The sequence below is a fragment of the Antrostomus carolinensis genome, unplaced genomic scaffold (genome assembly GCF_000700745.2).
Source record: "Antrostomus carolinensis isolate BGI_N321 unplaced genomic scaffold, ASM70074v2 scaffold14740, whole genome shotgun sequence".
NCBI classification, from domain to species: domain Eukaryota; kingdom Metazoa; phylum Chordata; class Aves; order Caprimulgiformes; family Caprimulgidae; genus Antrostomus; species Antrostomus carolinensis.
Genome location: NW_010287833.1, coordinates 946 through 27,006, shown reverse-complemented (window position 1 = coordinate 27,006; position 26,061 = coordinate 946). Strand labels below are relative to the sequence as shown.

The following is a 26,061-nucleotide window of genomic DNA, read 5'->3' as shown; positions in this document are numbered from 1 at the left end:
TTGTACGCTTGAGTACCAGTTTTCCCACCCAGCCCCGTAACGACAAAACCCCCAGCCCCTGCCATTACCAAGGCAAATTATATTTTTCAGTGGTTGAAACTAAAAGGCAAGACCATGCACTGCGAGGCTGCCTGTGCAGCTAGAACTCATGTGTGCCCGCAGAACGGCGCCGCACAGCCACTAATTACAGGCTCACTTACTCTGTTTTCCATTATAGGTGCAAAAGAGACTTGGAAGGAAAGTGAAGGAGAGAAATGGAAACAGGGAGGCATGTGAAGCCCTGCTGGCTGCAGAACATGGCCATGGCAGGAGGCAGAGGTGGGAATGCCTGGTGGGAGATGCAGGGATGCCCCACAGCTCCCACGCTGGCTCCGGTGGCACGGCACAAGGCAGTGGAGACCACTGCATGTCACGTCCCTGCCACCGTGACTCCACCTGAGCGAGATCTACACCAGCACTTTTTTTTTTTGCCTTGCAAAGCTTGTCCCAAGCTCTGCCCCTCAGTTTTTTCATCTCTGCCCCTCCATATCCAAGGCATGTTAGATACCATTTTCCCAGGTCTTTGCACAACAGCCAAATTGGTATTAATAAATGTATAAAGGCTCTCAAAGCAAAGGGAAACATCTCTTTAGTAAATCAGCATGTCAGGATGGGAAGGTCTGATGCCATCTCTCAAGCTGCATGCGGTGTGTGCATCACAGGGAGCCCAGATGCCAGCTCTATGCCCTGAGCATTTCGGGGTCCAACAATTTGCTCCTATTTCATTTTAAGCCTTGCTCAACGCCAGGACTGAACATATCAGCCCTGGATTTCAAACAACAATCATTTCCACACCTACACGAGGAATATGGGCACAAAGAAACCAGCCTGAGCTCCCTCTGGGATTTCATGGCAGAGAGAGGACAGCCCACGCACCAGGTACTGCTCCAGATTTCATCGAGTCCCACCACAGCATGGCAGTGAAGAGACACCCTCCCACACCACAACACCAGCAGCTGGGACAAGTGCCACAGGAAACCTCAAAATCACAGTAATTTCAGAAATCACAAAAGAAACAGGTTCCAGAAATGGCCAACAACAAAACCACAGAAGATGTGCCTAAGTCCCATGCCCTGGTGGGCTCCACCACCCCCACGCAGCAGCTCAGCCCAACACCGCAGAGCACATCGGGGTTTTTCACTCCCGCAAACCCCCCGAGCCTGGTGCTGCTCCACGGGGTCTGCACGGGGCATCAGCGCGGCCGACTGACCTGTCCAGAGGGAATCGTGCTTCATCCCCTTTGTGGAAGTCCGTGCTATTCTCCAGCCTGGCCAGGATGTCCATCCTCTTCATCAGCATCTCCAGCATGTCGCTCATTCTCCGCAGCACACCTCGGGACTCCAGCGCGCCCATCACTGCAGGCACACAAAGAGCAAGTGAGACACGGTCACGGGCTGGGTGCTGCCTTGTCAGACCAGAGAAAATCCCCCTCCCCACGGCCTCACCCCAAAGCTGCCCATGGTCCTGAGCTCCCCAGCCCCTCCGATGGTGCTTTATGGACCATGTCAGTGCTCTGCTGTGTCCCTGATATCCCCTCCCTGGCTCTGCCAACAGACCCACAGCCCCATCGTCCTGCCCAAGTGTCCTGGTTTGCAGCTGGGACAGAGAGAATTTTCTTTTTAGCAGCTAGAACAGCGCTGGGTTTTGGTCTCTGCCGGGATTTGATATGAGAAGAACATCGGTAACATACCAATGGTTTCAACTGTCACTGGAAGTTGAAGGACTTTCCAACTTCCTCAGTTGCAGGCACAAAGGACTAGGGAGGTGGAGAGTACAATTAGTAAACCCAAACTGGCATTTGGCTCTGCCAATGAGATATTCCACGTCATATAACGTCATGGTCAGTATATTAATGAGGGTTGACTGGAATGCTCAGTTTTTTCATGCTCTTGTGCATTCTCTTCCAGGATTGTGGCTTTGGGATTATTGCTCCTCTGGGTTTGTTATCCAGGAACAGGCCAGGGTTGGTCAGTAGGTGGTGAGCAATTGCACTGTGTATCACTCATTTGGATTTTCTACTATTACCATTATTATTGTCATTATTAAGTTTTATTTTATTCCAATTATTAAACTGTTCTTATCTCAACCTATAAGTCTCCTTATCCTCACCACTCCAATTCTCTCCTCTGTTCCCTGAGGCCACAGAGAGAGCAAGCTGCTGTTTGGAGTTTGGCTGCTGGCCGGGTTAAACCACCACACCAGCCATGGTTAATCCCTGCCTGTGCCCAAATCCAGCTGTGCTGCCACAGCTCCTGATAGCCAGCGGTTATACCAGCCCTGGATCCAGCTTCCTCATCTGCCTCTCCGGGCATAAACTCCTGACTTGTCCACCTGATCCAGCCTGTCCTGAGCACTGATGGGAAACTGATTTTATTCTTAAACACTAACCAAACAAGCTTTGATTTTGCACTTCTATTTTTCACTCTCCGAGTCCCACCTAGCCCAGCATCCTGCCTTTGACAGCAGCCTGCAGGGGATGCTTGAGGAAAAGCATGGGAAATAGAGCACAGAGCTGGTCCTCCCCCAACATATCCTCCCAGCAGCACCGGATTTTCCTGTTATAGAGAAAAAAATATTTTCTACCCAAATCTGCTACCAGGTGGGTTCTCCAGCACTGGAAATAGCTCTGTCTCAAGCACTGCATCTCAGTGAACCCCCCCTGGCAGGGAAGGTCCCCAGTTCCCAGCCCCATTTAACACTCTGCTTCTTACAGGTTTGCACGAAGCGCCAGCAGATACACGAGCTCCCAGTTCCCAGTTTGATCTGCTGTCTGGTGACAGGCAGACCCAAGCCCAAAGGCAGGGAACAGAAAATAAAGCTCCTGTTTCATCTCAGTGTGGCTCATTTCACGTTAGTAATAACTTAATCAGCGCATAATCCCCTGAACTTCTCCTGTTTAGCTTATCTCTGCCATTCCACTCACACAAGCTTTTCCAGAGCAGCACATATCTAATTTAGGGAGCAGTAGGAGCCAGGTGAGCGGCTGCTGGACACCCCAGGGTGGTTATCGGGACTTGGGGACATCTCATGCATCGCCAAACAGATGCAAAACCGGGTCTTGCAAAGCCAAAGGGTGGCTGTGCTGGTGCATCCCCTGGGTCCCCACCCCCCCACAGCACCCTGCACCCAGCTCAGCCCCAGCACTGGGATGGATGGGGTATCCCACAGCATTGCGTGCTGGGGACAGCACTGGCACAGGCTTCTCCTCACTGCAGGAGCTGCCCCAAGCTGTTGTGCACATCAAACAGCACGGAGACCGGCTGGAATTTGGGGTCTGGATGGTTTTGCTATTCAGATAATGGTGTGTATGGCTGTGGTGGGAACCAGCTCACCACAACAGCTCCCACTGCTGCAGGGATGCAGCCCCGGCTCCCTCCCAGCTCCCCCAGTACATCACTCCAGCTCCAGATGCTGCAGCACTGGAGCCCCGGTTGCTCTCCAGCTCTGATGGAGGAGGGTGGCACCAGCACCACAGCTGAACCGGGGGCTTCGGCACTGGTATGTCCCCCCCCAACAAAAGCATCGCATCGCTGCGGCCGTCTATTGCTGTGGGACACGTGGCACATGAACACACGGTTACAAGCCAACCCTTAACCCCTCCGAGAAGTTGACACCAGGCCAGCCAGACCTCGCCAAGGGCTGTTAGCCACGCTTGGCTGAGATTATCAGCAACACGTTATTTTTCCTGATGCTATCTAACAAAACAGAAGAAAAATTGAGAACAAAATCAATCCCTCAAAAAAAACCCAAAAAAACCAAAACAACCCAACCATTAACGGGGATTGAAACCAGGTTCTTCCCCTAATGCTCCCTGCACTCCCACAGTGAGAAGTCAACGACTTCTGCTTGAACCAGTGGGTGCTCGAGGTCCTGCACAGCCCCACACCTCCCTGGTCTGGGGGGTCTGGGATTGCAGCAGCCACCTTTGCCCATCCCACCAGGAAGGTCTCCCAATCCCCTGGGTGGGACACAAGACACACAGCCTGTCCAATTACAGGGCAGAAGTGCTCATGAATTTGCAATTACAAGGATGCTATGGGGGGAAAAAAGTGGAAATTTGGAGCTGAGTTTGTATAGGGCACTCCCCCAACACAGCTGAGCAAACCAAGCAAAGACACGGCCAAGGAAAACAGAGAAGCTCTGAGATGGGCTTAAGTCACAAAATCCACATTAGTTATTTCCCCCCAGTCTTTCACACCCACCCCAGTGACATCCTCACCACCCTGGGCTGTGTTCACAGCCCCCAGCACCCTCCATCTGCCTGCCCCTGGTGGCTTCCAGGACCAACCAACCCCCAAACAGGGCTTTTTGCTCCAGATTTGCTCCTGCTCCAACACCCCAGCACTGCTGGTGGGTCAGAGCTTCCACTCTGAACTCTGTTTTTGAGTGAGATGGACACTGTGCATCCTTCTTGCACACTCCTGCGCTGGCTGGAGTCTGGAGGACAGGAAAAGGACCCGACAGAACCACTGCAGCTGGTGAGAAGGGCTTAAACCACAATCAGCACCTTTCCATGGATGGAGTGGTACCCCTGGCCCAAGGATTTGGATCCCAGCTTGTACTGGGGCGGGGGGGGGTCAGGTCATGCTGGTTGACTGGGTAGATGCAAGGATCATGGCTGGGAAGGTAATTGAGATGATTGAGAGCCGCTGCTGCCTTTGCCGCTCAGGGCTGGGCTGTCACCCCGATTTGCAGCCAGGCTGCATCCGTTTCATTATGAAGGCCTGTTCAGTGGTGCAGCTCATTTGAAATTTAAATGGCTGCTCGCAAAGCCCGAGCACAGAAACAGCTCTGGCCCCTGATTAAAGCCCAGATGCACGTACAGAGCTTGTCCCCATAGAGGAGACCTGGGAAAAGCCCTTTCCGAGGAGCTTGGGATGGGTCTCCAGCCCCGCTAAAGGAGCCCAATCCTGCCCTCGGCAGGAGGACAAGGGAAACTGAGGCACAAAGCTGCACAGGGCTCATGTTTTCAGTAGACAGCATGGAGCTGATGTCTGTGCCCAGCACCCACGGGTGCTCAGATCCATGCCCCACCATCTGGGCAAGGCTCCTCAGGATCACCCCATGCTCAAGCAGGAGCAGGAGGAGATGTCAGAGGAGCCGGCAGTGCGTGGAGCTGTGATCCTCAGCCCCACAGCCGAGCCCCCAGCTCCAGTCTGGCCCCCCCAGCTCTCCCGCTGGCTTCGCGGAGATTTCCCTTCGTGTTGCTGCTGCCATCCAATTTCCCAGCTGATTTTGAGCGATTCCAGGATGCTTTTCAACAGCAAAGTTGTCAACAGTGAACAGAGATATTCCTGCTCTAATAAAGAAATAAAAAACCACTCCAAGTCCTAGAGTAAAAATAGTAATAAAATAAAAATAATCTCAGCCTTCAGTGGGTTATCTTTTCGGGCACTCTGCCAGAAAGCAGAGCTGTCGTGAGGCACATCTCCCCCCAGCCCTCCCCTGGCTTCAGGAGATGAAGTCAAAGCCCTTCCTCATCAACACCTCACTTTTTCTGATCCTGGTCTTTTTCTTGTTGTTGTTGTTCCAGAAGCTTAAGGAGGCTAACAAGAACGACTTGACATTTTTGGCAACGATTATTACATCTCTTGGAAAGTGTGTCTCATTAAAAACCAAAAGAAAGGAGGAAAAGTGCTGAAGCAACTCTTTTAAAAATACAAGAGACAGGATTGATTTATTAACCTGAAGCAGAGACCCAGACACCCACCGACCGGCTGCTCGGCTGCCTGACTGCACGTGCCGGCAACAGGGGTTCGGAGACAGAGGTGAGCCCGGCCGGTAGCCCCAGCTTCTCCCCTTAAACCAGCAACAAAGATCTCCAAGAAACTCTCCAACAGCACCAAGGACAGACAGTTTAAACCAAAACCCAACTCGATAGCATGAAAACCCAGTGAAATCGTCCTACAAGCCACCTTTTTTAATAAGCAAGCAAGCTGCTAATTACAAAGGAGAAATATTCTAATTGTCCTTGATAATCAGCAACGATGGGAAAGAAAACACAAGTGAAACTGCTCAACAGATTAATTGGAGTTTGCTAAAGTATGACAGGTTTTTGACAGTTTTCCTGAGTGGCAGCCACTCTTTAAAGGCAATCACTGAACCTGACAGAGGTTTTCATAGCAGCACTAGGAAATAATGATGGCAATCAATCATATCTTACTGGATTTCATGAGACATGCCGGTAAACACAGTGGAGGGAGGAGAATTATTTATGGTGCTTCAGAAGAGCATACAGCTAAGTAATTGGATGAAATCAGGGGAAAAAAAAGAAAGCATCCCCTAAGGGGATGTCGAGTGAAAAACAGAAATAGTTTCTCTGCGAAACCAGTGGAAGAGCCAACAGTCAATATGCTCAGATTTGGATGGGTCGAAACCCTGGGGTATTCACTAATGACACACTTGTCTTTAAAATACCTTCTTGGAGCGAATGCAGCCCTGGGCAGACGTCCCACCCTGTGCCATCACCTGCCACCGAAACCTCCAGGAACAGGAGCCAGGACGGAGGCGCGAGCGAGTTTTGCTGTGTGCACAGACAGCCCTGGGCACGAGGGTGAAGTTCAACGCCAGCCACCTCCGGGCCACCACGCAGGAGTGGAGAGCAGCTGAGAAAGCAGCATTTCACAGAGCATCTCCAGCACTGCCACAGCACGGGGGATTCCCAGCCAAGCAGACCTGTGTGGCACTGGGACCACTGGAGATGGTGTGGAGTGGTGCTGGCAAAGCCCAAGTGGTGCCTCGGGGGATGGAGCGGATGGGAAGGAGTTTCCTTGCTCAGGCATTGTATTTTGGGATCCTCAGCATCCTCCCCACGTTGCCCCACCATTGCCCACACTGGAGCCACCTCCACCCAGCACTTCACAAGCTCGGAGGGAGCATGTGGGATGTCACCCCATCAGACAGGTTTCCCCGTGGCTCTGGGATGCTCCAGTTGAGGTTTTCAAAAGGAACAGAAACCCTTTGGGAGAAAAAAATTCACATTTTGGGGGCACATTCTCTTTAACCACTTGGACAGATTCAAACCTCCTTGCCCTGCGTAGCTGCTGCCAGATCACAGCCCCCCATCCCTGGGTCACTCAGCCCCATCTTGCTCAGGGCGGGGGGGGTCTCAGGCTGCTCAGCATCAGCTTCATGCTGAGAAGATGAGAAAGGAGAAACACGTAGGGGAAATGGTATTTGAGCCACACACTGGTGCCCAGTGCAACGCATCCCCTGTGTTTTCCTCCGAGCTGGTGCAGGACCTCACTGCCACCCCACAGGTGCAGAGGTAGCACCCCACCTCCTTTGCTTACAGGGAGCTTTTCCACACAAAATCCAGTTTCAAGGGCAGATCAAGGCACAGCCTTGACCCACATCTCCACAAACCAGCCTGAACGGCACCAAAACATCCCCAACATTTAAAATGCAATTCCACAATTCCACAATATATCTTTGCTGTTCATAACGTGGCTGATTTGATGCTGATTTCCCCCCTTCTTTCTCCGACATAAGTCACATCCCTGCCTGGCTGTCTCACAACAGCTGAACACTCCAGTACAAGAAGGGAATTTGCTCCGAGATGGTAAGATATTATGTCCACTGAAAATATCAACTGAATTAACTGCATTTTAAAGCATCATTTGCTTTGCTTTGTTTTTCTCCTTTAAAGGACAACTCCAGGCTACTTAAACCCCTCAAAAGGACAACGTACTCTTGAAGGATATTTTGGAGAAGAAACTGGAGGATCCCCAATGTGGTGCAGCCAGACCCAGACCTGTCTGCATGGCTCCTCAGGTGGCTGGTACCCACAGCCCTTCCAAGAGGGCACCCATCCCAGCACGTTCCTGGGAAGCAAAGGACCAGCCCTTCACTTCTCTCCCTCTTCCACGCTCCTCTATTTACTTTCACTATTGATTTTGATTCAAACAGATTAAAAGACCAAAGAGCCAACTAGCCAAGAGCTCCAGCTAATCCTGACAGATAATCCATTACAATCACAGCCCAGAGACCCAGCACTAAGTGGCAACAAGAAAGCACAAGGCCAGGCTCAGGCTGGCAGCGATGGCCACCTCCATCCCCATCCCTTTGGCATCCGCTGTGGAGGTGTCACTCCTTTGGCTGCAGCCAAACACAGCCACTGACTCACTCTCCCCCTGCCCCACCCAGGAAATAGGGGAGAGAAAAAGAAGGATAAAGTAAGAAAACTTGTGGGTTGAGATACAAACAATTTACTATTTGAAATAACATGATAATGATAATAAAAGTAATAACAGAATATACAAAGGAGTGATGCCCAGTGCAGTTGCTCACCACCCACCGACCGATGCCCAGCCTGTCCCCAGCCAGCCATCCCGGGGCACAGATGGTCCCAAAGCCCAAATCCGGAACAGCGAGAGCCCAAAGCAGGAAGAGCGAGAGCCCGAGCGATCCCTGAGAGAAAACCCCCGGCTTCTGGTCAGCCCTGGTGAACAGACTGAACGTGACGTGACACGAGATGGAATATCTCATTGGCAGAGCCAAATGCCAGTTTGGGGTTTTGCTACTTACTGCACTTCTTCCCCCAGCCCCAGTCCTTTGCACTTGCAGACCAGCAAAACACAAAGTCCTTGGACTTCCAGCAGCAACTGAAAACACTGGTATGTTGTCAACATTCTTATAACAAATCCCACACTGAAACCAAAACACAGTTTCTAGCTACTAAGAGGAAAATTAACTCTATCCAAGCAAAACCAGGACACCCACCCTGGGGGGAAGCTGCTCCAGGGATGGATGAGGTCCATGGCTGGCCCCCTCAAGGGCACCCACTCACCAGCATGGGCACCCAGCTAGTCACTGCTTCTTGTTCTATCACTGGTTACCTGGGCGAAGAGACCAACCCCCCAACCCAAACCTCACTACACCCTCCTTTCAGGTAGAGAGCTTCATGAGCCATGAGCCATAACTCCACTGTCCTTCTGCTGCCCCACACCCCAGCACGCTGCAGGTCCTCCCCCAGGAGGGTGATGCCCCCCGGGAAGGTGATGCCCCATTAGGTCTCATGGAGGAGGCTGGTTAAAGAGAGGCCACCGAGAGGTTCTGAGCAAACCTCAACCTCCACCCAAAGTCCCACCAGTCCTCCTCCAGCCTGCTGCTGCACAGAGCATGGAGATGGGGGTCAGCCCAGCACCCCCAGAACAACCCCACTGGGGTCTGGGGTTGCTCCCTCCCTCAGGGCAGCCCTTCAGCTGCGGGACCCTGAGCTGAGCCTGCAGAAGGGGCTCCCCCTGCCCCTGTCCCCCCCAAACAGGGAACACCAGTAAGAGCAGACTGCAGCTCTCCATCTCCACCCTAACACATGGTCGCTCCCCATTTCCATATAAATAAGAAAAAGCAGAAAGCTGAGCAATACAAATAGACACCGACATTCACAGACTGGAGCGTTTCACTACACCAAGGGAGAGCACAGGGCTGCTCTCCCCAACTTCTCTCCTTCCTTACCCCCAAAACACACACCAGAGACCTGATGTTCCCTGTGGGACATGGGGACAATAAAGTTCTGCCACAAGTCATCACTCTGCAGGCAAAATGAGCTCGGTCATCTCCTTTTCCCAGCTGTTCCCAGAGATGGGCTGGAGGAGGCAGGTAGCTGAGGAAGAGGAGACAAACACACACAACCCCAGCACAAGCTGCAGCTCACCTTTTATTTATTTATTTATTTTTAACCCATCTTTTTCCCCCTTCTCATCCCTTTTTCACTGCTTTGTTTTTTTTTTTTTTTTTAAAGTCCCAGCAGGGTATTTTTAGTTGCTCCTTTCTTGCCAGCCAGCACTATTTTAAATTGCATTTTCAGCTGCTCTGCAGTGCTCCAAACACCTCACGCTGCAGGCTAGGTTTGCAAGCTACAAGATTAACATTGATTTTAAATTGTTTCCTAAAACACAAGAACTCCAGCGCAGGGCTGGCTCAAGGGCAGTTGCAGGTAGCAAAGCCCAGAGGACAGGGTGGGTCCCAGGGCATGGCTGGACCCCATGCCGAGTTGGATGCTGTCAGCATTGGGGGCAAAGCCGGATCCCAGTTTTGCAGTCAGGATCCCCAGTTCCAGGTGATAAGCAGCACACTGGTCCCATGTCACAGGGACAGTCCCAGAGCATCTCCATGGACCCATGAGCCAGGGATCCCCTCCATCACCAACCCTCCTTTTGGTGCTCACTCTTTACAAGAGAAGCATCTCTCCAAGGGCATCAGCATTTAACTCAACTAGCTCTTCTCCTAACGACCCCCACCGCTGACCCAGGAAAACTGAAGGATTGCAGGAAATCAGCCCCAGACCCTCAGGCAGAGGAAGGATTCGACCTGGCATGAGCAGCTGGAGGAAGGCTTTGGAAAGCTCAGCATCACCATCGCTCCTCTGGCTCCACACTTGAGCCCGCAGCCTTATTTACAGCTGCCCCAAAACATTCTGTTTCAGAAACAGCACAACTCACCAATTTAACATTTCCAAAATTATTACCACTTTTCCTTCAGTCAAAAAATATTGGCCAAACAGTGCCAGGCATCCTGCCACTCTGTTTCCAGGGGGTGAATAAATTATCCCATTCCTTCAAACCCATCAGCCTCCGCTGAGCCTGGCAGCCAGGTCCTTCCAGCAGCAGCAGAGCCGGGCAGCAGCCCAAAGCAGAGCCCACGGGAGCCGGGGAGCATTGGCAGAGCCAAGGGACGAGCCTCAGCTCATCACTGCCCGAGCTGAACCCAGCCCTGGTCTCTCATTTAGGCCAGAGAAACAAATAAATCAGTGGAACAACCCAGCTTTGACAGAAGCTGCTGAGGTTCCCACTGTGCTGGTTTTATTTTCTGAAGTACCTGCTGCCTCTCAGGCTCAGGATGAATTTTGATTTAGGAATGAAAAGGAGTAATAAAAGCATAAAGAGCCATTAACATTCCTCCTGGTCGTAGTGGGGTGTTTGCTCATCACACGTTGATGGAAATGCCATTTGAGTTCCTTATGGGCTATAGAGAATCAATTAATTGATTTAATCATTCCCTGGGAGTCGCTGCTTATGGAGATAACAGAGTGTAGGGCCAGCGGAACGCTGCTCCTCCCTCCTCCAACCCTGCGGCCACAGGGAAGGGGCCATCACACATCACTACGCTGAGATCCTCATCTCCTCCACCAGTTTAATACCCAACAATTCACACTGCCACCTTCCAGTAAGTTTGGTGGCATCATTTATTTTTTTTCTTTTTAAGCCTTCAAGCATCCAATTCTGAGCTGCAATTGTATCAAATGGGCACGTCTTCAGTACGAGATGTGTTCCCAGGGTGGATTAAGCCCTAACTGCTACTACAGCAGCCCTTCTGTCAACCCCTCTGTGCCCTGCAAAGAACCGAGCTGCATTTTACACCCCCAGCACATCCCCGCAGACGTGGGCAGTAACCCCCAGTATTGCCTTTATTTTCCTTATTTTAATAGCACTCGTTTCCCTGCCTGCAAAACAATTTAATAAGAACAGTGAAGTTTTACATTCCCAGTTTAAACTCCCTTTGCAAGCATGGGTTGGAGATGGGACCACAATACACATTCACCAACCCAACGAGGGATGCAGCGCTCTGGGACCAAACTGGGACAGCCCATGGGGACACCAGAAGAAGCAGGCACAGGAGAGGACACACACCTTTAACCAACCCACGCTTTCTCTAGCTGGGCAAAGCAACGGGCTGCTCCAAAGAAATGCAGATTAAGGACACCCCTGTGTCACCCATGGGGGTGCAACCCCGGCACCAGCCTCTCACAACGGCACGGTGGAGCCAACAGCACTTGCTCCCCAGGGTGCTGCTGAGACCCTCAGTCACTCCCAGCAGCACCCACCACCATCGCCAACAGCCGTTCCTCAGCACAGAGCATCACTCTAACCCAGAGTTAAAGCAGCTGCCCCGTACTCAAGAGGAGGAGCAGAAGAAGTTGTTCTTGTTGCCATGTGCGTTGTTACCCACTTAAAAGAGCTCCTGGAGCAACTGAGCTTCTGGCAGGAGTTGGCAGGGAGCGGGAGGCAGCAATTGAGGCAGAAAGCCCTCACCCTGCCTCTGGGCTCTGCCTTGCTTTGGGGTCTCCATTAACCCCCTTCTCCTCACTAATGCTTGGACAATGAGTAAGTGAGAGAACAGTCTGGATCAGCAGGAGCTGCCAGAGTACAGCATCTTTGGGTCAGCTGGAGAGCTGGTCCCACCACCCAGCATTGCTCTAGGGGAAGAAAAATACAATCTTCAAATCAAATCAATCTTCCCCAGCACAGCTCCTCACCAAGGAGATACTCCCAGTACCAACCAGTTCAGTTTGGCACCAACCAGGCAACTTCTTACACCACCAGCTGGCTTCTCCAGACCCCAAGGCTGCTTGGAGCAGCTTGGATGGGACAGATGTGACTGTTAAGGAATACTAGTAATTTAGCTTAAATAAGTAAGTTTTAAATAGAATTAATTGCTGTGCAATTTAATATACCGTGTTTAGCATAACCTAGCATGAGGAGCCAGATTTACTGAAGCATTAGGTTGCAAACTGCCAAGGTTCATCTAGAAAAGTTGAATTTATCTTGAACTGTTGCTCAGTCAGGTGAAGGAAAACCCTAAAACCAGTGCAAATTGGGAGATAAGGAGGCTACAACTGTCAGCAGAAGGTGCAACCTGTCCAGATAAGAATACCAAGGGCAGCTCACCTGGAGGCAGAGAAGGAATCCAACAAGGAACAAGGAGACACCAGACCAGAAATTACCGTTGGACCAAGAGGCGCGTGCCAGGCTCATGAGCAGCGCATGAAGAACGGGTGCATGGACTGTAAGGGTATCAGTGTCCAGGGATTGCTTTGTTCTGGGTCCCTTTCCTGCTCGAGCTGCTCTTACAGCCTCACCACTCAAATTATTTATTTTCCTGAATCTGGCTTTGAGACTCCGCTGTGGGAATCCCAGGGCAAAGGAATTTCTCTAACAGCAGCACGGCTGGAAATGAGCCCCAGGCACTGAGGAGCTGCACAGCACACTCCTCCCCACAGCTCTGCCACCCCTCCAGCAGCCCACAGGCTCCAGGAGACTCTAATCCAGCTCTGGATACAGCAGCAGAAGAATTCAGCCTTGGGGACACACAGGATCTGCATGTCCCATGGTCCCAGGGGGGTGACACACACCCATCTGCCCACAACCTGTCCATGGGGACCTGGGGACACACTCCAGATAACGGCCCCACAGGCACTGCAGGAAGAAGGGATCAGAGAGGGGAACCTCCGGCTGCCTTTCCAGAGGGGATTCTGGATTCAGAAGTAAAATCTGGATTCAGATCACGAGAACAGCCTCATCCCTCCACATGGACACGCACCCCAGCTGCTGCCACACATCCTGAGGACAGTTATCCAGAGCTGCTCAGCCCACAACATCGAAACACAACACAAGCAGCCCAGGAGAGGGTTATAACTCACTGGAGAAGAAACTGAGCGCTGAGTTTGCACAGCAGAGGCTGCCTATGCGCCCCCATCACCATCACTTGGTTACATGAGTCTTTGCAACTGGTTCTCCTGGTGCCTTCACCGTGCGTTGAAGGCAGCAAGATAAATTCATAACTTGCATGGCTTTTTGAAAGCAAAGGGAACACGAGCATCCCTGGAACTGTATGTCTGTGCATCCCACGGAGCCCTCACTCCTGGGTGCTCTCTCCAGTGAGGTCAGGTAAGAAAAGGGATTGTCAAAGCCACAAAGCAACTTTTGGGTATTTTGCCCAACTCAAGCTCTTCAAGTCAGAAGAACTATGTGTTCTGCTGAGAATAAATAACTGAGGAGCAGATTGGGGTCTGTCACAAGTGGCAGCGACCCCAGTTTGCAAAAGGGTCCAGAAGTTACCTTTCCTAAGGGAGAGAGCTGCGATGTGAAGATGGACAAGTCTGTGTTTTGCTTTAAAGCTCCTTCGGGCTGAGCAGCATCTCACAGCAGCCAGGACCTCACAGGCAGAGCCCAACCAAGCTATCCCCTCCTTTGCTGCCCTCCCTCACAATAAGCCACGCACAGAGGGTATGCAGCGGGTCAGGATCATGCACACAGACCTTCTCATCCTCCTCCTCCTCCCCTCCCAGCACAGTTAACTGCAAGGGAGGATGACAGAGTTATTCAAGCTCACTCTGATCATTAGCAAAGCTGAGCTTGACCTTTCCGTGTCTTCTGTGAGAACAAAGGGCGATGGTACCTGGCCACACTCATCCCGCTGGGATGCTGCTGGAGCAGAAGGAAAACCAGCAGAGACTGGAGCAGGAGCAAAGGACCCCTCCGAGATCATGTAGGTTCTCATAGTTCTATTTGGCCTCTTTGCTCCAGTCCTTGGGGAGCAATTCAAAGGATTGAAATAACATAAGATCCCATCGCTTCATGGTACAACGACTCTGGAATGGTGAAGATGCCCTACAAAACCCCATGCAACCTTCAACATCATCTTCTGCAGCACAATTCCCACCCCTCCACCAACACCCCCGCTCTGTAGAGAAACAGAATCCACGAACACCAAAGTATTCAGCTGTGCTGCACAGCCCTAAACAATTTCCCTCTCTCTGCTCTCCTGTGCTCATTGATGGAAGAAATTGCTTTAAGCAGGTGAGACTCCAGGAACTGGAACAAGCGACAGCCACAGGAGAGGCAGAGCCCTCCAGGATCTGGAACACGGGAGGGGTGCTGGGTCTGGGGAGAGCAGGGCAGGATTTCTGCCAGTTGATGTTAAACACTAGTTCCAGTGCAACGTGCCTTGGCTGTTGGACCTCTCCCAAGAGTCCTGTACCCCAAACCAGCAAACCAGAGCCACTCCGACACCCCAAGAAAGCAATAGTGCTCAGCTTCACACACAGCCTGCATCCAGGACGAGATGTCTCAAGCCAGCAAGGAGGGCTTGCCCAGCAGGTTTTCTCCATAACTTTTCCACTTTATTTTTCTTTCCCTGCAAAATGAAAGTGAATGACTAAATCTCAGAGGCTTGTGCAGCAGAAGCTGTTCTCTGGCCACCTGCATTTCCACTGTGACACAGACAAAAGACAGTCCCTGCAGGCACTGGTGCACTGCCCACCTCCAGACAGATTCCAGGTCAAGGCAGTTACCATTGCCCAGCTGCAGAAAAATCCAGTGGTGTAGGACTGGGAAACCCTCTGCCTCAGTCCACAAGCTGTTTAATATCCCATCAGGGTCTGTACCCTGCAGCCCCAAGGAGATCAGACCCCAAAACACATCTTAGCAACCTAGGACAAGGTGCAGCAGCCTTGTAGAGGATGCTCTTCATCCCTGCTCACCTGCATTTTCCAGTTTGTGCTCTAAAATCAGCCTTCCCCCATCCTTGTCCTTCTTTTGTCCCCTGTCCCCACTGATCTTGTTTCCAATGCAGTTCAGGAAACACAACAGAGAATCCAGATTGTGATCACCACCAGGAAACCAGCTGGAGATGCTGCTGAGAGCTCGTTTTGGGGTAGAAAAAGGCAGATGTTGAGATCTCAAGTTGAGTACCAATCCAAGCAGGAAACACTTGAAAACCGGATGAAAAGACAGTTATGGAAACAGTAAACACACAACTCCAGTGCTCAGCAAACCACCACTTCCCAAAGGCATCGAGATTCAAGGACCTCAGCACAAGAACTGCTGTTGCAGCACACAGACCCCAAGCACCGAGATATCTCTATGAGCCACTCACAGCACTTGTAGCAAAGTACCACCAAGGTCAACTGAAATTAAACCAAAGATTCTTGCAGCAATCAACAGCTCACAGCAAGGGCAGAGCTCAGCTCCAGCTGCTCTGAGGCATCAGGACCTGTCCCACACATCTCCTGGACCTGCAGCAAATTCCTCCATCACCTCATACCCTACCATGTAAGAATCAACAGCAGGAGACATCAAAATCTCTCAATTTTTTAAACTAGCTACAAGCAGTTGCAGGCAATATTCCAGCCACGTCTAATCGTGTTTTAACACTTAATAACAGATTTTCCTCCGCTAATCCCCTGCAGCAGCAAGCTGCACCAGCGGGATGTACATCACCCCCGAAACCAGCCTGGGGCACGGCCACGGGCAGAGGAACTGCTGCCAAATCCCTCCCCAGCAGCACCACAACTACAGATTTTGGTGCTTTTTCAGGATCAGTCCCCTGCCCCAAGACAGCTTGGTTGTGACAGGAAAACAAAACCAAAAGAAAGATGCTTGGGAAAACAAACAAACATTTTACATTCTAAAGACAAGAAGAGGGCACAGAAAACTCTATCTCTTGAGTCTAGAGCCCTTCCCAAAGTGTCTCTCACATTCAAAATTTATAGACTTGTCTGTTCTCCTTTTTTTTATCTAGATCTTTGTTTGTAGAACAAATTCTCTCAGTGGCCATTTCAAAACAAAGGAACCTTTGTCTATGTTTACTTGACAGGATTAGGATAAAATAAATTGCATTTCAGAAGGTTATTTTTATTTATTGTGAAGCCTCTGCTGCACGAAATCACCGACCCATCTGAGGAATGATTTCTGGCACACACTGAGGAACTTGGCTTTTGGAGACAGCCTCTGAGAAAGGGATTCATATATAAAAATAAAATTAAAAATGCGATTAACTTTTGGACTGTGACATTATCCATTTCTCCTTTCCATGCTCCTGCCTCACATCTATCTTCATTTCGGTTTTAATCAGCTGCTCACACAGTTCAGAAGCCAAGAAAGCTCTGGACAAGTCTGAGGTATTTTCATAAGCTTCCCCTTGGATTGCAATATCTGAGGTTCAGTGCTGGGCTGGTCAGGACACTCAGGGAGAAATAGGAACAGTCCCAGTATAGGCCAGACCATGACCTGTGGGTTTTACCACTTATTTCTCTGATGCAAATGCTTTTTAAGTGCTCGAGTGCTGGACTTGACACCTTGGCTCTTTGCAGCCACCCCAACACCACAGGCATTTCAGTGCATGGGCAGCTTGAATTGCAGAGCATCGCTGCTGAGCCGGGCAAGACATGTGGAAATAAGGACCAGAGCAAACAGCCACAAATCTGGTCTGTTCAACCAAGGGACAAGTGACAGGACAAGAGGAAATGACCTCAAGTTGTGCCAAGGGCAGTTGAGATGGGATGTGAGGAAGAATTTCTTTGCTGAAAGGGTTCTGAGGCATTGGAAGGGGTTGCCCAGGGCAGTGGTGGAGTCTCCATCCCTGGAGGGATTGAAGAGTCGTGTAGACACAGTGCTGAGGGACATGGGTTAGTCGGGGACTTGTCAGTGTGAGGTTAATGGTTGAACTCGATGCTCTTAAAGGTCTTTTCCAATCTGGGCAATTCTGTGATCCTGTGAAAAGCCAGGATCATCTCCAGGAAGGACAGCAGGAGCAGACACTCACTAGCCACAAACGTATCCGACTAAATACAGCGGCTGTGCTGGTAAAGCAGCCCACACCCAGAGCACGCGGGGAGGGGATGCTGCCAGCTTGCAATACCAAATCCATCAATTAATGAATAATGTTCAAAAGGGCTCGTGAAACCCAGCGCTTCAATTAGCCCATGTTGAAAGGAGAGCAGCACAAGAACCAGGCTCCTTCCCCAGGTGGGACCACCAGTGCACTCCAAGAAGGTTGCACACTAGGAACCCAGTGCCAGGAGATAGTCAAGCCTGGGCTTCACCACACAGCAGCCCAATGACTCCTCTGAGGCCAAGGGCCCTGAACCCATCCAGGATGTTTCTGCTGGCCCAGTTCCCACCACCACTCACACCAAGAGCTAATCAGCCCAGCAAAATTAACCTGCTCCTTTGAGCCCATCTTCAGCGTTGTGCACTTAACAGCAACGAAGACAACCGGACATATTTCTTGGGTTTCCTTGGGATTCATAATGTGTGTTAATTACATGCCAGTTTGTTACTCAAACACACCTATTGAGACTTTGCAGCTGTAATAAAAAGCATATGCATTTCTGTTCCCATCAACCTGCACTGACTTTGACATGTATTTGGTGCTCCTCCACATGAGCTCAACATCACCCCAACCAGCAGGGACCTCTGGAGACCCTTTCCCAACCTCCTGCTCCATGCAGAGCAGATCTGGGATCTAATCGAGCTGCCCACAGCCTCCCATCAGCCAGATGTGTTTTGAAAGTCTCCAGGGATGGAGTTACCCCATCTCACCAGTTTCCCAGGGGCTTTGACTCCCCATTTCCCAGTGGCACTGGTGAGGTTGCCCAGTATGCATCATCCTTCCTGCCTTTTTGGAAGATGGCTGCAACAGTTGGTTTTTCCAGCCATCAGAGCTTCCCCCAACTGCCACAACCTTCAAAGGTGACAGAGAGGGCTCTGCAGTGACATTGGCTGGCTCCTGTCCAGCCCCAGCCTTGCCATGCCCCAAAGTCTTGATCCCACTCTGCTTTTGGGTTTTCTCACCCTGTGCAGCCGTGGGCAGGGATTGTAGGACGGCCAGTCCTTACATACTGGTATCACAGGAAAGGTTGAATCCCAACAGCCTGAATCTGGTGTTAAAGACCTAGAAAAAGCCTCTCAGGTTGTGCCTGCCAAGTCCTGGGGACAAAGGGTATAACCCTCTTCCAAAACAGCATCCTTCCTCCAGAAACAGCAGAAAGGACACTTAGCGCTTCAGAACAGTGTGTGAGATCATGAACAAAACAAATGTTCCCCAACAAGAAACACAACAGCCAAATCTGCAGCAATTCACCTGGAAGCAATACCTTGCATGGCGAATCCATCCAATAAAGGAAAAAAAACCAAAACAGTTTTACATTGAATGTCTGAGCTTTCTATCGAAGCAGGACTTGCCTTAGCTGCTTACAGACCTAAGGAGCCAGAAGCTTGAGAGATTAGAGGAACCAGGGCATGAATCTTTTTTCCTCTTTAAATGAGACGTGACCAGCCATCACCAGAACCAACATCCAGACCCTTAGACCAAAGCAGCGGACGTCGGTCCCGACTGGCAAGGCAGCACATCTCCTAGCAGAGCTGAGGGGGCCCACCATGACCAGGAGCTCAGATGCAGGAAGGTGAATGCATTTACACACCTTGATTTAATCACCTAAAGCAGTAAGCGTGGAGGACTCAGAGGTGAGAGCCTGAAAAAGGAGGTTTCTTCTGATCCAGCTCTAGGACTGAGCTGACATTGTGCCCGGAAACAAGAGACATACAAGGATGGGAATCAGTAGACTCATAGATTTGGGTTAAATTGATGACAAGAATAAGGTTGGAAGAAGCTATTCTACTCCAAGGCATCCAGAAAGGGGATAAAGAGGCTGAATAAGTACCTTTTTGCCATCATTTCACCACAATTTTCGAGAGTCCTCTGGGGTGGGACCGGGGGCTTCTGCAGGTTTCTGGAAACCTTTGCTGCTGTTTGCAGCGTGACTCATGTCACCTCACAGCTCGAGCTGGTCCCACAGGTCAACAGATCCTCATTGTCTTTCTTCTCATTCTCGGCTAGCTCCCTGGGGATGCTGGGGCTCTCCTGGGACAGAGGGCACCCGTATCAAGTGACACCTTTTATTCCCAACTCAGACATCTTTTCAGGACCCATCTCCTCAAAAGCCAAGTTTGGAGAAGGTGATGGTCCAGGGGCTTCTGCCCACCTCCCTCGCATGCTGCTTCTCATCCCAAGCAGGAAGAAATCCCCTATAACCAGGTTTCACTCACCAGCTGTCCTGGGAGCTTGGCATAGGGACACACTCCACCCAGGGGCGGGGACCCTGACCATGGTAAAACACACAGAAAATATCAAAAGGCACCAGTCCTGCAACCTGCTGCGGCTGGGGTCAGCTCTGCACTGGTTCCTTGGAGAAGTGTCTTAATGGAGTTGGTGATGGGACCAATTAGGGGAACATGGGAGGAGAAACCCAAGCTGCTGTGAGCTCCATCCACAGGGGAGAAAGCAAAGGCAGCTGCTGCAGGCTGTGCATGAATCTCTCTGAAAGTCAACTAAGCAGTTCACAAGCACTCTCTGATTTCAGGAAACACCACTTTAGTCCTCCCCTTCTGTAGGAAAGCAACTAGCATTTCTTCTGGCACCTCAAGGAAAGGATTTAATGCCCAAACATTACATTCCAGGCGAGGCTGGGGAGCTCATATCCCTCCAGGGCTTTGGTATGGAGGAGAAAACCACACTGGCCTGACCAAGCCTGACTCGCTCACTGGAGTTCAAGCCGGGCATTGCCCTCTGTGCAATTCAGTCGTGCTCTGCCAGGCTGGGACTGCAGAGGAAAAGTCAGGGCAAAGCTCAGTTCAGCTCAGCAGTGTACTCCCAGAGCAAGGGCAGGACATGACCCTCCCACCATGGAAGCTGTTTTCTGAGCTGACTACACATCTCACGAAAAAAGGTGTTTTAAAAAACATGTAACAGAAAGCACACTTGCTAAAAAAAATCAGAATATTTCTCTTCTCCATTTCAGTACCTCCATGAAATCACAAAGGCCTTTTATTTTCCCATCCCTAAGGAACAATTTCCACTTCTGCAGACCAAATCTGCCCAAAACCACAGAGCCCTCCAAGCACCCAAGTCAAATCCTCAGCACATCAGAGCAGGTGCAACCGTCCCACCACCAGCAGCTGAAGGTCTAATCCCATCAGCCCCAGTCACTGGGTGTTCTCCCATCCCTCTGCTGCGAGCCAGGGTCAGCACCCACCCTGTGCCCACACACCTCTGGGTGTGAACACAGCCAGGTTTTAGCCACACAGCTGCAAAGTGCCCTGTGCCACAGCAAGAAGGGCCAACAGGACCATGAGCCATCATGATGTCCCTGAAAGGGGTCAGGAGGGAGCCTTGGGAATGGAGGCACATGAGCACCATCCTCCCTGCATCCCTGGCGCTCATCAGCTCAGCTGGACCATGTGCATGGGTGTCACTGGGCATCACGCAGGACAGGACGGGCACGGAGCTGCGCTCACCTTCGGTCCGGATGGTAAAGGGCGAGTCCCCCAGGCGCTTGGCTGAGAACTGTCCTCCCAGCGACGTCATGAGGAAGCACAGGGTGAAAAATCCAATACCCAGCACAAATATCCTGCAGGAGGGAAAGCAAAGCTGTGGTGAGGTGTGAGGAGGAAACGGCTCGCCTCTCAGGACAGCCCCATCGCCCTTCGTCCCCTTGGCTCAGCAGTATGAGACACATCTTTTTTGAGACATCTGGCAGCCAGGACAATCCCTGCCTCCTTCCCAACTGCCCCATCCTCATAGCTCAACCTCTCCAGCCCAGGGAAGGGGTATCCCTGCTGCCCCAGCCCCATGAGAGCACACCAGTACCTCACCCCAACCACATCCAGACCTCCCACACACACTTCATGAAGAGCCCCAAGATGATTCTGCCCAAAACCTGGCACTAACACCCTCCCAAGTCCCCACAGCCTGCTCCTAGGGGCTCGCCTCGAGAGGGAGCAAAGGACTTGCACTGTAGGTGGGAAACCTGAGCCAGACCACGACTGCCCTTGTGATGTTCTACTAGACCCAAGAGCCCCTGCAGACCACAGGAACCACTACAATAAACAATTCCCATCTTCCTCCAGGGAGAGTCCGGAGAAAAGAGACCTTGTACCTTCCCTTCCTCCCAAAGGATCTAAAAAAAATATCCTTTTTTTTTTTTTTTTAAATGACCATTATTTAAAAAAAAAAAAAAAAAAAAAGTCTTTTGTTCCCCTGTAACTGGGCCACCAGTATCTGCCATTGTGTCTGACACCACCTGCATGGACAGCCCTGTGCACAGCAGGACAAGGAGGGACCCATGCTGGCGGCTCATGTGGTGGCCTGGGACCATCCCATCACCACTTTGTTCATCCAGACCATAGGAGGGGTTGGCAGGAAAGCAGCTCCCATAGGGACGTGCTGGGCAGATGCCAACCTGCACATCACTCCCAGCTGAGCTCATGGTCACCGCTGGCTGAGAGAGAGGACGGAGCTCTCAGTGCTGCTCCTATTCAGGCCAAATCCATGAGCCAGTAACTTTTTGGGGGGTGAAAAGGCTGAAGGCAGGAGCTCTGTGTCAGCAGGAGGGTTTGTGTGCCAGGGACGCCAAGCCTTCCCATCTCCCTGGCACGCAAGCAGAGCACGCTGTGCCGAGTGACAGACACCTGGCCTCCTTACGTGGCTCAGAGTTGCTGCTGCTGCCTCCAAATCTCTGTGGAGATGCAGCACCTTGTCCACCACACACCCTGGCAAAGCCCCAGCAGAGCCACAGGCAACAGCTCCCAGGGCCGTGGCCATACCGAGGATCTCTGCTGGCCAAACCCAAGGGAAACTTGAAGGAGAGGAAGGAAAAAAGACAACTGCTTTGTGAAACACCAGGTTTGTCTTCAAACAGGTGAATCCTACGTGGGACAGGGAGAGGAGCAACCCCTGAGGGGTGCCCACTGGCATTTCTGCCTCTCAGCAGCCCCGAGCCAAAGGGAAGCAAACCACCGAGGACAAGAACCCATAACTCTCCTTTAGAAGTTCACAGCATTACCTGCAGGGCTCAGGAGCCACACACAGAAACAGTACAGCCACCCAACACCAAAACTAGGCTTTTCTAGAGAAGGAACACCACAGCCCTCCACCTAACTGTTACTGTGTAGGAGCCAGCCATCAACTCTGGGCTACAACACACTGGCATTGCAATTATCTGTTGCTGGAAAGCACTGGCAAATGAAGTCACTTGCTTCAAAATACTCATTAGCTACAGGAGATGCTGTGGAGAGCTGAATTACAGTGTCAAGCAGCTCAAGAAGGACTGGGCTTCCCCAGGGAGACCAGGGCAGGTCCCTACTGTCCCAGCAGAGCATGTCCAGGCTTGCCCTGCCCAGAAAAGCTCCTGGGCAAGACACAGCACCTTCACAGGACCCCACAAGCTCCCCACCTCCATCCCATCAGCTCCGATGATGCTCTCACCCAGCCATGGCACACCTGAGCCCCAGACCCAGGGCAGCTTTGTGCTCAGCATCAGGCAGCTCAAGAGCAAAGGGTTTCCTTTGCCTGATATGAGGAGGATCTGCCCACTGCAGACAGGCATCTAACCCCATCCAGCCCTCTGCTCCATCCTCAACCACATCCTGCAGCAGATCAAGGTCACCTGGCCAAGGGCTCTGGACAAGCAGCACCTGCAACTCCCGATCTCCTTCTCACCTCCTGCCTAATCAAGAGAAAAAGCAGCACCCTGGGCTCGTTAGCATTAATGAGCTCTGAGAGCAGCACACTCAACCCAGTGCAAACACTCACTAAGCCTTTTGGAGACTCGCAGCCAGGCAACAGGAGAGGTGACCCACCTGGGAGAGAGGACACCCAAGTGTATTGGTAAAACTACCTGCTATCCCTGTGCAGGCACTCCAGCAGAAAAGCAGCTCAAGACCCTTTTATTTCCACAGGAGCCTGCCCTGGGGGGTGGGAAGCAGTTTAAACAAGCTATTAAATCATCGTGCACTCAGCTAACCCAGACTCCCATCCCCAAAGACCTGTCTATAGGCAGAGCACAGCCATCCCCTCCCCAGCAGATGCTGATGAACCATCCAGCTGTGGCATTTGCACGAGGAGATGACTACGGATCTCAGCCCATCTCTCAAAGCAGACCTTGGAGAAGGGTTTCCAGAAAGCTGTGGTCCAGCTCCAGCAGGGAGGTGACTGCAGAGGCAGCAGAGCATCCGTGATGCTACCAAGCAATATGGTGTCCCATAAATTGCTTGGGAAAGGGGTGATTTGAGGACATGAGTCCATTCCCATTATCACACCCTGTGCCCAGCCATGCAGCGCAGCACTGGGTCTGGGAGAGGCTCTCGGGAACACGATGGTGCCCAGCCATGCAGCGCAGCACTGGGTCTGGAAGAGGCTCTCGGGAACACGAGGGAGGGGACTGTAGCACCCAGCTTGGCCAGCCCAGCCATGCAGCGCAGCACTGGGTCTGGAAGAGGCTCTCGGGAACACGAGGGAGGGGACTGTAGCACCCAGCTTGGCCACGGAGGGCTGAATTTGTCCTTAGAGCAGGAGATGGGGATGCTGTCTGCCGTGGCACCTCCCTGGCAGGAGAGGACAGCAGCACAGTGGAGAAGGCACAAGCTGGAGAAGGCCAAAGCCCAGCTGTGCCCCATGACCAAGCATCCTCCCTATGAGCACATCATGGTACAAAACCCACCCAAAGGCCCCATCCTCCTGCCCCAAGGGGCCTTCTAACGAAGCATCACCTGATGAAATAATCAGATCTGATCCTGATCTTCGTTCTCACCCCTCCTATTGACATCTTCACCGTTATGCAAGACCTTGTTTATGCATTTTAATCTTTGTAATTATACTCTGGCACAGAGTGATGGTTAAACACCGGGGGGAGAGGGAAGAAGGGGAGAGGGAAGAAGGGGAGAGGGAAGAAGGGGAGAGGGAAGAAGGGGAGAGGGAAGAAGGGGAGAGGGAAGAAGGGGAGAGGGAAGAAGGGGATCTATGCTTTAGCATCTCATTAGGAGACAAAATCTTTTTCATTTTAACTGGATTACAGAGAGAGTAGGGAAGATGCAGGATGCTTTTTCCCCAAAAAACCAAAGGATCAAAGCCTGACTGGAATTGATGTGCTCAGGAGGGAAGCGGATCTAGGCAGCAGCAGTGCTCCAGGGAGCAGGGAGGTTGCAGGGATGGGCTCTCAGCCTGAGGATCCCATCTCTAACTTTGTGCTGATCTTCTCCAGGTGAAGAAAAATGTTTGGCCCAGCCTTAACTGAGCAGAAACTCCTTAGGCAGAAAATAAATACCATGAAATAGGTAAAACATACCAGACCCCAGACCTTCCAAATTGCCTATCAAATGCACTGGGTCCTCTGCCCCCAAAATCAGGCCCCACTCACTGAAGACCATCGAGCTCCAATGACCAAATGACATCTACTCTGCATGCTGGCTTTGCCTGTCTTCCCAAGTCATGTTTAACTCATCACCTGGGCATGGTTCTGGTGCCAAGTCCCTCTCCACATCCTCCCCAAACTGAAATGTTCATAGTTCTGGGTCCTGCCTTGGTGCCCCAAAGAGAAGGAAGCAAAATTCTCTGAGTCTTTAGTGAAAATTGGGATTCATTCCCCAGTCACTGCAGATTTTAGCCAATGGAATTGAACGCTGGATGTGTCCAGGAGGGTCTGAGCGATGGGTTGGGAGGTGATGGGGGGAGGAAAGCCAGCAGCACCCAGCGGGACGGGGCTGTGACACTGAGACTGTCTGTCCACATTGCTGCATCACCCAGCTGGGACCCCTAGGGAGGATATTATGGAGGTGCACAGGGAAACCAAGGGCTACAGAGCCAGGTAACATCTTTTATTAGACCAGTTTTCAACACCCAAGTCTCTTGAGCCCAAAAGCTGAGCCACAATTTCTACCAGCAGCTGCAGTCAGCCTCAGAAAAGATGCTCCCTCTCCCGCAAACCTTGTTTTGCTCAGAGCCCAACACTGTCACAGTGCTGTCAAAATGATGCTCAGCCACAAGGGTCCACAGGGAATTCTCCTACTGACCAACCTTACAGACACATGGAAAGCCTGGCTTTGGTTTCCAGCTGACAAACTTGCCTGAACTCCCCATGTTCTGCAAAATGAAAAGCTGGGTGAGCTGGACCACGGTGATTTCTTGCCTGAATCCAGCAGTCACAAATGAAACACTCTCTGCTGCTGCGATGAAGTCAGAGCCATCCTTGGACATTTCTACACCGATTTGCTCTCTTTCCCCTTCCCACTGGCTGTCACAGCTCAGGGCTTTGCATTACTTTGCTAAGCGTGTCTGGAGGGTGATGAAGGAGATGTTTTGGTGCAAAGGGTCAGGTTTCCTGTGTGCTGATGGCACCACTGCCAGGAGGCTACACCAGGCAGGGGATCTCACCATGGGCTTCCCTAGAGGATCAAGGCTTTGCCCAGCCAGCAACGAGCCCCCAATTTACAGGACCCATCCTGACTGCCAGCGTGTTCTCCCGCTCCTGCACGTCATCCCTGATTCACATCAGCTGAGAATGTGGGGCGTGGATTTTAGGGGAGCAGTGCTGATTTGCACCAGGTTATGGCTGGAGCTGGGCAGTGCCAACTCTTGTCCATGCTGGGCTGGCAGCAAGGGACACAGGACTGTGACATGGAGGGG

The 26,061-nt window shown here is 51.5% G+C and overlaps 1 protein-coding gene across 1 annotated transcript in view; it reads right to left on the bottom strand.

Annotated features, from left to right (window-relative positions):
- The window catches only part of LOC104522199 (alpha-1,6-mannosylglycoprotein 6-beta-N-acetylglucosaminyltransferase B-like), a gene marked incomplete at both ends in the record, with an annotated part of 37,083 nt that extends 16,073 nt beyond the window's left edge, over positions 1-21,010 (bottom strand). The window contains 2 exons of the mRNA XM_010164427.1: positions 1,250-1,394; positions 20,898-21,010. Coding sequence (XP_010162729.1) covers positions 1,250-1,394; positions 20,898-21,010 — 258 coding nt within the window. The remainder of the gene's footprint in view (positions 1-1,249; positions 1,395-20,897) is intronic.
- Positions 21,011-26,061: the final 5,051 nt, after the last annotated feature.